A 12554-nucleotide genomic window follows, 5' to 3' on the forward strand; every position below is an offset into this window, starting at 1 on the left:
GTCAATCACGTAAGGCTGTAATCTGTACCTCTGACTATGCTGCACATTAGTATGTCACCATAATCGAGATTATTCGCATTCGAACCTAGTTTCTACATTTAATTCTCTTAACGGAAGCTCCATTCAAACAATCTGCATTGACTTGACGTTCCAAAGCAACAGCTGAAGGCAAGTCTGAAGTCTGTATAAAGGCTGTGGCCGACAGGTTATGACGTCACATATGACAACAGCGAGGCCAACGACAACAGTGATGCTTACAGATCTAGTCACCAGATAGCGCTGTCATGCATTCGGCCTTTCTGATGACGTCATGAGGCGATTCCTCTGGGACCGCCGAGGCCAACGAGAAAGACGTGTTGGAAAGATTCGTAGGCCTCGGGTCCCGCGACAGCACGTCATATCGAACGCTAACGAAATTCGGTAGCAGTTCGTGCAGTCGTCGAGATTAGGAGTGACGTCAAATTGACGTCACTTTGGCAGGCAGTAGTGTGAGGGTCAGGATAGGTTTGAGTTTTGTTCGCGGGAGCATCAGCATTTAGGAACGTCTTATTTGACAGTGGGTCGAAAGGGAATTCGCGAACTACGTGAGGCAATAAGCGAAGCTGTATTGGAGATCCGTAATTAGGCATGGAAGCAGATAAGCTGAAATTACCTCAGAATAAGGACAGTACAATGTGCTTTTCGTCTAGTAGCAAGGTACAAAGTAAAGTTTACTTGTTTGGTGAACCATGCGCGTCAAGAATATGCGTTAGAAACCGTTCCTTCCGAAATTGGTTCATCTTCAAATACTGTTTGCGATTACTATGATGTTTGTAGGAAGGTGTGTTACCTAATTGTGATGAATGGCAGTGTTGCTGTGCTTGGTAAAAAGTTTGTTAAAATAAATGAATCACAACTCGTAAGTGTAGGAAAGGACGAAGTTTGAAAAACGAAATTGAGCAGATATAGGTGTTTGGAAGCAGTGAAAGGGAGTCACGAATGTGCTTTATAGTTATTGAATTCGAGGTATACATAAACTTTGATGTCCCTTTTTAAGCACTTCATCTTGCCTGGAACGAAAGTAATTACCGGCGGCTGGCAGATTCGAAAACGAATTTGTCAACCATTCAATCGAATATGCCTTAGAAAAATTCGTTGATCCACACGCAGAGTAAAGAGGGCATGTGGAAAGCTCTCTAATCCTCTGTTAAAAGAAGGCTGACCGGGAAACAGATGAACTGTACGTATTTCAGAACCTGTATTTGTAAAATTTGCGGTGTTGGGTGGTGGCAAAAAACTCCTTAACGAGATTTTGTTTTCCTGAAAGATGTAGCTAGAGTTTATCCCTGCTACGGCAAAATAGGATTGCTCCCGGATGCGAATATGAAACGCGAAATTGTTGATGGGGATGACTAGTACGGTAAATTATCGTTTTTTTTAAAATAGGGATTTACTTTACATGAGCAATAGGATTCTCCATAATGATAGCTGTTCTTTTTTCAATGTTGTAACCAGAATCTATATTTGGCGTCGTGATCGTGAGAGACTACTTCGAAGAGTGGTTTTGTGTAGAAGTGAAATGCTTAGCAATTTTTAAGTAGCGTATTTGTTTTTAAATATTATTGCATTTGTACATATTCCATATTATACCATGGAAGTGGTTTTTGTGTCTGAGCATTGTATTTTCACCTGTTCCTAAGAAACTGAATGCCACGCAGTTTCATATTAATGACGTACATTAATAACATGGATATGGAGAAATGTTGGATACGAGTCGTCGGCTATGGCCAGTAACAAATACCAGAAACAACTATAACGTGATGTTGGCGATTTTTTTAAACAGGCTCATGTCACCACAATCAGCAATTTTTAGTTTCACATTCGTTGGCTTCGCCTAGCCGAAGCCTCTTACGTGTATCGAATATTTCGCCAGACCAAATAACATTACAGTAACAGCTGCATCATTCCTATGTTTATGAGTGATACATACTTATACAGAGTTTCTAGTTAACATACGAATGACGATATTTTGATTTGGTACGTACCATTGAAATGAGGCTCCTACATGTTCATGTAAGCGTAACCCTTAAGGCACTGCCTTTAGTATTCTGAATGTTAAAACAATATTTATGAGTATGGAATAGTTATGTGCTGTATGAAGTTCAGCAAAATTTCATAAACTCATTTGAACTAAACTAACAATTTAGACATTACTTATTCCATATTATGGTTCACTACATATAAATTTGCTTTGGTGAGTGGCCTTTCCTGTAATAAAGTAAGTCTGGTTATCTAAGATAACCCAAAACAAAAGTACACTGTACAAAAATAACTTGTGCACAGAATTGAAACAATCAAGATAAAATTTAGGCAGTTCAGAACATCTTGTAATATACAGGTGGCCTGGTTGCAAGATATTGTCAAAAACTGAAAAATGAGCAGACACCCCTTACCATTTCGAGCCAGGCAGATCTCTTTGACATGTGGTGTGAGTCCTAGTTCAGTAGTTGTCACGCCCCAATTTTCTCTAGAAATATATAGTTTTGAGCTAAAAACTTTAAATTTGCTAGCCTGAAAAAGTTGAACTTTGGACATATTCATTTGGCAGAACAATATTTTGTGAGCAATCTGAAGTTTCTCAGTTGTACAATTTAACTCAGTGCCTGATATTCAGAAGTTAAATTTTGAGCTTGTTATATTGACATTTTGAGTAGCTTTTCAGTGTTTGTGGTTTCCAAACTCAATGTAAAAATTAGCATGATTCCTGGAAATTTCTTGCAATGTATCAGTTATTACTTACTCTCCAATGATCTTGTCATCAGCAAGTTTTCTTCTCCACTACTGCTGCTCCATCTCATCTTTCAGCCCTACATTAAGGGTCTTCACATGTAGACCAGTCTTATCAGATCAGTTCCTGAATTCGTGGTGTATATTAGGATAGGTATGGTGTTGGGAGCATTCACAAGATGCTTCGTGCTTTATTGGTGATGTTTGTGATTACCTATAGCTACTGTGTGCTCCATGGTGAAAGTAGATGGAGTAAGATCATCAGTATACACAGTCCTCAAATCTGTAGTTGGTTTTAGGAATGAGGGTGTAAAGATCAGGCTCGTTCTGCCCATATATGTTGAACATTTGTGGACAGTGATTATTTAGTAGTGTTCAGGATGCTTAGCTCTGAATTTTGTAGCCAATGTGAGGATTAAAAATGATTGTAATGGGTTATTTAATGAATTTTCATTCCGTTTGTTGTAAGTTGTCACCACTGACTGGTGGTAAAAGACAAACTCTACAAAAGCAAGTGAGATGTACTTTGCAGTGTACACATTTTCAAGCACAAAGCATGTGTACCACAATGTTCAGTTGGAACTGGCAACACTGCACTCCGTCTGTGCCTTGACCTGCCACCAGATATGAATCATTCTGAATTTTCTTTTCATTCACCTTGAGTGTGCTTTAAAGTTGGGTATGCTTGTCTGTGTCAACTCATTACTTTCTGAAAATTATTTACTTTAAATTTCCTGCCATTTTGGGCCTTCTGACATTGCTAAGTACACTTTAGCTGGCAAGCTTGTTTCTCTCCTGTCAATCTTATGAAGAATGCTCTGCAAATGCATTTAGCACTTAAGTATTGCCATTAGTTGCACATAATTTAGAAGACTTTTTCTGTAAAAATTTCTTTTATTGGATACCTACCGTCTGGGTGCTACAACATCTTCTGAATACCAATGTCTCAAAATCTTTACCAGGATAAAACATCTCTATAAATTTCATTTCATCCGTATCTAGGAGTGGTAGAATTTTTTGCTAGATTATTGCCATATTGAACTGCCATTTTTTTAAAAAATGAACCTTAAGCAATAAAATTTGGAACCATAGTAAGCATTACTGGACATGCATTTATGTGTTGCAATGTTGGTTTTGTTGAGCAATGTGTTTGTAGAGCAGCAAACCATACTCCTTCCATCCATACCAAGCCTTAGAATAGCTTCATCTCCTTGGTATTCATTGGTTCACTATTATTCACTTTTGTAAATTGTTGCTAAGGGCCAATAGTTACTTCACTGCAAACTTATATATATTAGGGCTGTTCCATGAGAACTTGGACATAAATCAGAAAAATAAAAAAAAGTATTACAGATCTGATTATACCAGTTCTTAGCTGAAACATTTTTAAAATTTTAATTTTTAGTCTGAAGCTCTATATGTTAAGTGCTGGATAGAACAAATGGCTTTATAACTTGTCTAACATTTCAGCTTCTAGTTACCCCTGAAAACTAAGTTGTCAAAGCAATGCAACAAAGTAATGTGAAAACATCTGTTAACAAAATATCTCAGAAATAATTACAAATATCTTAAGCCACCCCATTTCAACAGCTTTTATGTAATTTATTTTATTAGTAAGGTTCCCAGTCTGGTTTGGTTTTATCATCTGTCATTTCGTTACTGAAAGAAGCCTGAACTTTACAGCAACAATGCAATTTTATGGAAGGCTGAAAATGGACATGCAAGTACAACTTTGAGATACATAGTATCACAGTATGGAATGGCTGACATTCCGTGACTCTTAAAATGTTGCACATTGAATAGTTATACATTGGTTATACTGTAATTTTAGGCAGTCGTCTGTTGGCTTTCTTTAGTAAATGTTGGGGGGAATGTGTAAGGAAAGGAGGGAAGTGCTGTAAAAGAAAAGCAATTCTTAGAGAGAAGAAACTAATGCACAGTAAAAGCGTAACATCTGAAAGGTGAACCAGTAATCCTCTTATCTAAAGAATCACAATGGGATGAATAAATTGGTGCATGATACATGCAGAATGCGGTTATCTATTTTAAAGAACAGTCTTTATTCATCTATAATCTAAGCTAATTAAATATCTTCTGTGGGAAACACTAAAAGTGCATATATATATATATATATATATATATATATATATATATATATATATATATATATATATATATATATATATATATATATATATAAACACCCTCAATTTAGCCTATAGAAAAAATACCATTTTACTCATTTCCTATTTACTGCAACAGAATGTTGACTGTATTGGAAGGTCAATATGAATTAAGCCTAAATTAGAAAAGCATTTTTATGTATTGTGTTGTTAGAAGCTTACTATAGTAAAAAGACATAATTATGATGTAATGAGATATTGCATTATTTCTGGCAATGACAATATTTTCCACAATTCTCCAACAAGACCCTTCATTTTTACTTTATCATCACATGAGCTGAGAATACTGGAAGTGATTTGTGGAAAACGGCTTAGGTGATGAGGCTAACAAAGGAGATAGGAAAAAGAGAATGTTGAAATGACAAAGTTTAACTCATGCTCATGCAAATAAACTTAATCACAGAAAATGCAGAAATTAAGTTAGAAGCAGCACTGGAGGCAACAGTGGTGATGCCTGTGCCACCAACACCAGAACTCCAGATAAATCTACAGCCATATTAAAGAAAGCAGTTAGATGTGGCAACTTTTTTACCTAGAAGTCCAGGAAAGCTTAAATCCAGGCCCAGAAAAACCTGTTGCTAATGTCAGATGACATTTTTAGGAGACATCTGGAATGAAAGTTTTTGCGATAGTGAAAGATAAGGCAGAAAAGGTGATTTCAGAAAAGCTATGTAGTAATGACCTTGAAAGAAACACACAGAGGAATTTCCCCACTTGAAAATAAAACTGGCTGAAGTTCTGTGCATCAAGGTCACAGGGTACACTGCACAATTTTTGCCTCTGGTATCATTATAAGAAATGAAAGTTAGCAGCTAGGTTATTCTATAAGTCGAGACCAAATTTTGTGGCTTTATAAAGTACTATAGTCGGCAGTCAGGAGAAACAGGTTTGCACGATTTCAAAATGTGAGGGTTGCGAATGTATATCTGAAAGGTAAGCCCCCTTTGAACAAGAACTTACTGAAGCAGATGGTTGAATGAACCCAATTGGGGGTTTGAACCAGCAAGTCAATCTGAAAGAGTTTCATGTTACTGTTGGTCAGTCTTGGTGCTCTTTACAGTAGGCTACCCCAATTCTTACAACACACATTTATAAAAACACAATAGTCAAGTTTTTTGAAGACAAAAACATGGCCTACACACTGGTACAAGTAGATTTTTCAGATAATTATATTGTTAAACTGCAGAATTAAATCCAGAATGCTCACTGGTCAAAACCACAACATGTGTTGGGGACTCTGAAAATTGTGGATATTCTTGGACTGGTGCTACTAATGAACTTGATCATAGTAAATGTTCAGAGCATGCTTTCAGAAATAAAATTATGCAGCACATTATTTACACGCTCAGTGGTAGAAATGGTCACATTCATGACTGATGGTGCAGCCAGTCAGTGTAAGCATCATTTCCTCTCCTACAGCTTATCATTTTTGAGAGATTGCTATGAAATAAACAGTTCATGGCACTACTTTGCCACATCACACAGCAAAGGTGCTGCAGCTAGGTTTGTTGGACCTAGAAAGTGTACAGTGTAGTATATCTGTAAAGTTGGGAAACATACTATCTGGTGTAGAGGACTTTGCAAAAATTGCAAGTGGAAGAAGTCACTGCATAAATATTTTTTATAACTCTGCCCTGCACACTGCAGAGAATGAGGAGGAATTAGATCAAATGTGGATGGGAATAGTTCCAATAGAGCAGACCTAACCATCTATGACATTACACCTACTTCTCCTTATATTATTGAGTAACAATATTACTCACTACCCAACTGGAATAATTAAGCATACTGCCTTGCAGTTCTAGGGCATGTTGGTGTAGTTGCTATGCTGGTAATAAAGTTCAAAATTTTTATGTGGGGGGAGGTGATTTATGTTCAAAATGCTTAAAAAATATTGTTTCTTAGAATGAATGATGCAAATGGGAACATATTTACATTTCCATCAAAGGAAGATAAATTTTAGGTGGTAAAAGACCATATTTTCCAATCAGCAATGCAGAATGAAACTAGTATTTTTCAAGTGAAAGTTTCAATCAATAACTGGGATTTTTTAATTTCATTAGTTAAATATTTAATGCATTTATCTCCGATTATATCTTAAAAAATTTTATATCTTGTTTACCTTTTTTGTGCATTTTAAAAGAAAATTGTATTATAAATCAGAACAATATGCATATCTAAATTGTTGTTCCATTGCCGGACAGTATTTTTAGGTAAATTTCATTATATGAATGAATCATAAACTCTTAAGCTGAGGAGAGTGAAGATTCACTTGGTTTGCCAGCAGTGACTACTGGTGACTGAGGCTGGTGCAGCTGCTCAGAGTTTGTGGGGGGGGGGGGGGGGGGGGGAGAGGCTAAAGGCAGTGCAGGCTTAAACATTCACCACATACACTGCAACGGTTTTAAAAGTAATTCAAACTTAATCAGCAGTCAGCTACAAATACATGTACATGCATCTTCAGGTGTTGTAAAGCCAACAGGTCTAAACAAAATATTAAGTCTCAGTATACTTGTTTGTACAAACACCATTTCCAGCTAAAGACGTTAATGGCTTCTCCAAATCAATCGGACATAAATGGATTTGAAACTCGTGTAGAGGAGTCAAAAACTTGTAACACACAAAAAATGACTGTACTTTGGTGTGCAGGAATGACACTTGAAAATTACGTACCTTGTTAAGATCCTACTCTATCCATAAGAAAAATTTGTTGTTGTTGTTCATGGTCATAAGTACCATGCCACACGTCATCTGTGCAACTTGTCGCCAACTTACAAGCAGTAGCTGTTGTTCATGCTTCTTTGAGTCACTGTATGTACAGCATGAACCCCACCACATGACCCACTTGATAAGAAGGCTATTTTAGGAGCATTAGACTTCCCCTGCCATGCATACTTGTTGGGCTTTTAATGCACATAAAGTGCTTTGGGTTTGAACATCAGCTGTCCCAGAGGTAGCTTTTTGTCCTTGGTTTCAGAAAATGAATGTCTTTTGAACGGAGCCCAAACAACGTATTTTGACTCAGTCAGAGGGCATTAACCAGGAATTTGGAAACAATCTGGGAATATTTTCCTTGTTTGTGTATACACCTTGAATAAGATCATGCTTTCTGAACAAAACTTGTAAATAAAAAAAATGGGAAAAATCAGTCACATGCTTTGTGAAAGTATTTGTCTAAAAGTAAGAAATAAAATAGATTAGAAAGACATTAGACATGTCTTAAACTGGTATTTGAAATCATGTACAGCAAATGGAATGTCTAATGTTTCTCTAATCTGTTTTATTTCTTATTTTTAGCTAAATCATTTCACAAAACATTTTTTTATTTTCAAATACTGCACTGTTATTACATAGGCCTTTGTTACTTGGCAACAAATTAAATATTTTGATACTGGAATACTGTAAATCTTTCTGTATGTGAGATGGAATTTTTAAGTTGTCAGTGGATGTCATTCTTCCTTCTCATGTTGTGATCATTATACATTTCATTGGTTGCATAGTGCACAGGAATGTCAACCATGATGCTCATAATGTAATAGTTATATTGGAAAGTTGCAGAAAGTATATAAATTTTCTTAAAGAGATTATGGTAGGAGGGTCTTGGGTTCTGCACATTCAGACAACCTTTATCAGCAGAAAGGAAATTTTCTTTGTTGTGAGTTATTTGCACAGAAGGATAACACTTAAGAGTGGAGATAATTAAAGTCAGTCAACCTCTTGACTGGTGTCTCCAATAAGTGAGATTGTCCTTGTGGCAAAACAAACTAAGCATAACATTTTCATGGTCTGGAGGACATGTTACCATATAACCTGCTACCTCTGTGGAGGTCTGAGACTTTAGTGGCACTGAAGTTTTGGTGCTGATGATATTAAGGAATGGAATAGGAAGTGACAAGATACTTCATATTGATTTTAAGGTCTGATGATGGGGTTATCCTGAAATGTGTCATGGAATGATAAATAAAATTTTGTTTTGGCAACCAAGCCTTGTATTACCATTTAGTGTCAAAGATGGTTGCAGATCTCCTTAGTTATTGTTTGAAGTGATGATAGATCAATAATTTCATTGTGGTAACATTGGTACATCAGTAGATGACAATTTGGTAATTGTAGCCTCAGATGGAAGTTGTACAAAGTGATCCAGCCAACCCTTCCAGCTACATTTTATGGAACTCAGTTTTTGGCACAGCTCTGACAAACATGTCAGCTACTGTAGCCTAAGATAAAACAATGAAATGTGTGGCTTTTTAGGCTTGGGAAGGGCATCATTCCTTAGCTCAGTTGTGCAAATTAGTGAAGTGTTTAGATCAGGTCAGAAACATGTACTCTATATGCTAGAAATGCCCCTTCGACATGAAGCCTATTTAAACTTAACAGGTCTAATATTTGATATGAAGGAAGTCAGTCAGTCTTGGTTGCAGGTCTGATATTTTTGTCCAAAGCCGTCCCCACCCTTTTCAAGGCCAAGTAAATAAAGCATTCTTTGGAAGTTAGTACGTGACGTTGATGTGTAGGAGATGCTGGGTAGTAACAGATAAGAAGCAAAACTGTGCCTATATCAAATTGAGACCCTCTTCTGCTAGGAATCTGTCTACTACTGTAGCTGATCACTAGCTGACACGTCTTGGTAACACAATGTCATCCCAGATCTTGTATGCCCTTCCTACTGTAATGTATGGGTGTACTTGTGTAGTCATGTTAAGATTAATTCATTCACACTTGTTCTGTCAATCCCATCATGAAGGAGAGCCCTCAGGGTTGTGAACAATTAAAGTTATGCTTTAACAAGCAGAAGCAACCACTTCAGGCTACTTCTGTAAAATGTGCTAACAGTAAATTATGGCTAGCACTATTATACTTACTGATAATTATAATAATTACTTCCAGATTACGTTATATGTGTGTTTTTGGAGAAAAACAATCTCTCTCTCTCCCTCCTCCCTCCTCCTTCCGGTAGCGATGGAAGAAATGCCACCTCATCCTCTTGTACTACCCAGTTACAGTTTTATTAGTAATACTTCAAATCAAGCATTTATGTAACTTCACATGGATATATACATATATTCTGATAAATTGAGGAATGGGTAATGAGGTGCTCTTTTAGTTTGTTTTTAAATATTTGAGGATTTATGATTTCCTGCCTAAAGTCCACTGGTAACTTGTTCTAGAATTCTGAACCTGACTATTGAACTCCATTTTCAGCAATAAAGAGGGATGCATAGTCTGTATGAAAATCATTTTTATTTCTAGTATTTTGGTTCTGAATTGCTGATTTTTTTTTTTTAAACTCACTCTTGTTATTAACAAGAAGTACCATTAGGGTGTATATGATTGGATATAAGTGTAAGAAGAATCCCTAGTTCCCTGAAAAGGCTTCTATGATTTGTTTGTCTATCAATTTTACACAAATTTTACACAATTTTCTTATTGCACAGTTCAGTAAAACAAACGCGCGCGTGCGCACACACACACACACACACACACACACACACACACACACACACACACACACACACACACACACTCTCTTTTCCACCATAGGTGCAATGCCCAAGAAAAGGATAAACTTAGTGATAATATTGCAAAGTATGCTATCAATCATCTGCTGGTCAACATAGTGAGATTTTGTGAGTGCACAGCAGTCAGAACTGAAATTTTTGCTTAATTTATCCACATGTTGATAGCATCTGTTTATTATCCATCTTGGTGTCCAGCAACATCACCCATGGGCCACATCCAGTTTAAACACATTAATCTCAACTTCTGGTACCTGAAGTCGTCATTATTTGTTTGGAATAGTATAATAAGAGTTTTGTAAGAGTAACAATTAAGGTGTTGTCTGTGAACCATTTGTAAGCCTGTTCCATTATTCTCCTGACTATAACAGGTATGGATGTGTTTGGACCTTTTATCACCACATTTAAGTCTTAAGCTAACTTTACCATTTTTGAAGAGTCATCCAATGTTTCCAATAAATACTTTTATGTAGACAAAGAATGGGAGCAGGCGAAGCACCGAATCTTCGACCATACCATACTTGTTTCCCCGTCTGAATTTAATCTTACTCCTCTTGTATCATTTGCTAATGTGACACTTTTTTATTGTTAAGGTGTGACTCCTGCCATGCCAGGGGAAGACCTTTAATGCCATACCATTTTAGTTTCTGCAGCAGAATATTCTGATGTACACAGTTGAAGACCTTGGCAAAATCACAGATATTGCCAGTAGAGTAACTTTTGTTTGTAGTATAACAAATAGAAACAAGAAAAGATTAACAAATTTCTGTTTTTGTATATGTTCATGTGATTTTTTTTGTTTCTTTTCCCTTTGTCCCAGTAAGATTGCATCAATGTAAATGCAGTGGTATAAATAATGGTACACATGAGTGTGCTGCTCTAAGTGCTAATGAGGCTCTCTCTGTAGAAAATGTGGAAAAACATCTTCAGATTTTTCTTTCAGGTCGGAGTAGGTCTGTCCTATCTCTCACGTCTGTCTTTCCCACATATGGACAGGGTAGCATGTTTGCTGGAATGGCAACTCTATTTCCTGATTGTAAAATATAGTTACGGATTAATAAAAAGTGTGTTTATCAATTGATTCACTGCAACCTGACGGAGAAGTAGTCACATACATGGTCTAGATTATAAATATGACAAATAATATATCCAGGCAGCTGCCAGTGTGTCATCAGTCAAGGAATAAAAAACACAAATCTCCTTTATAAATGGCTCGCTGTGCAATGAAATTGTAGGTACTTGTTACTTAAATGAATTATGTTAATGAAATTGTACTTTCATTCTTTCCTTTGACATGCACCATAGGCACCGTCACAGCTGTCCATTGTAGTGTAATCCCATTAACAGAACAACAGTAATACAGTCAAGATATTTAACAATAATTCCATTTCTTTCAATCAAGAACTTTCTGCAACAAGAATTCATTTTCTTTTTAAAAATTATCCTAAATGCTGTTTATTTCTTCAAGAATTGAGTTTGAGGTCATTTATTGCACTCTCAGTAAAGAAGTTTTGTAGTAGCCAAACTGAGCTATTAAGATTTTTCTCAGAAAGTTGGCCCAGTGTTCTGTTGTTGTAAGCTAGTTCCTCAAAAGTTGTCAGGGGAGACTTACCGGGCGGGATGAGAAGGAAGTTTTTCTTTCTCATCCCATCTGATAAGTTTATAAACTGTACAGTGTGTGTAACAGTGGATGAGCCTCTGTGTGCTTTGAAAGCTGAAAGAAATACTTTGAGAACGGGATCCCTAATAATCAATATGCAGGAAACAGAAATTTGCAGTTATAACAACTTAGACATTGACACTGAATCAGATAAAACAAAAAGCTGCAAATTATACAAATATGTAATAGCAATCATTTCACAAAGCAGTACAAGTGTAAACTGTACTCTGTATTGTGAAGCACAGACATAATGAAGAACATGAAACACTTTGCCTACAACGTAATTTTTGAAAATACTGGCGTGTATGTGGATGAGGCATGGGAATTGAGCAAGACTTAGCTATAGGTAGGTCACATGCACTTTAAGTAATGGCCTCTTTAGAATAAATCAAGTGCAAAGTTGTGCCATATGGAAATGTGTAATGAGTA

General features: G+C 36.5%; 1 protein-coding gene across 6 annotated transcripts in view; it reads left to right on the forward strand.

Moving 5' to 3' along the window:
* Positions 1 to 380: 380 nt before the first annotated feature.
* Positions 381 to 12554, forward strand: part of LOC124599280 (ribonuclease P protein subunit p21) — a 48043-nt gene continuing 35869 nt past the window's right edge. The window contains exon 1 of one of the 6 annotated variants that reach the window (XM_047136064.1): positions 381 to 696. In XM_047136064.1, coding sequence (XP_046992020.1) covers positions 628 to 696 — 69 coding nt within the window. In that variant the 5' untranslated portion in view covers positions 381 to 627. Of the gene's footprint in view, positions 697 to 815; positions 1006 to 1107; positions 1400 to 1829; positions 2053 to 12554 lie in introns of those variants that run through there. The other 5 variants (XM_047136068.1, XM_047136065.1, XM_047136066.1 and 2 more) reach the window with 5 other exon arrangements.

This window comes from Schistocerca americana, chromosome 1, assembly GCF_021461395.2.
Source record: "Schistocerca americana isolate TAMUIC-IGC-003095 chromosome 1, iqSchAmer2.1, whole genome shotgun sequence".
Lineage (NCBI taxonomy): Eukaryota > Metazoa > Arthropoda > Insecta > Orthoptera > Acrididae > Schistocerca > Schistocerca americana.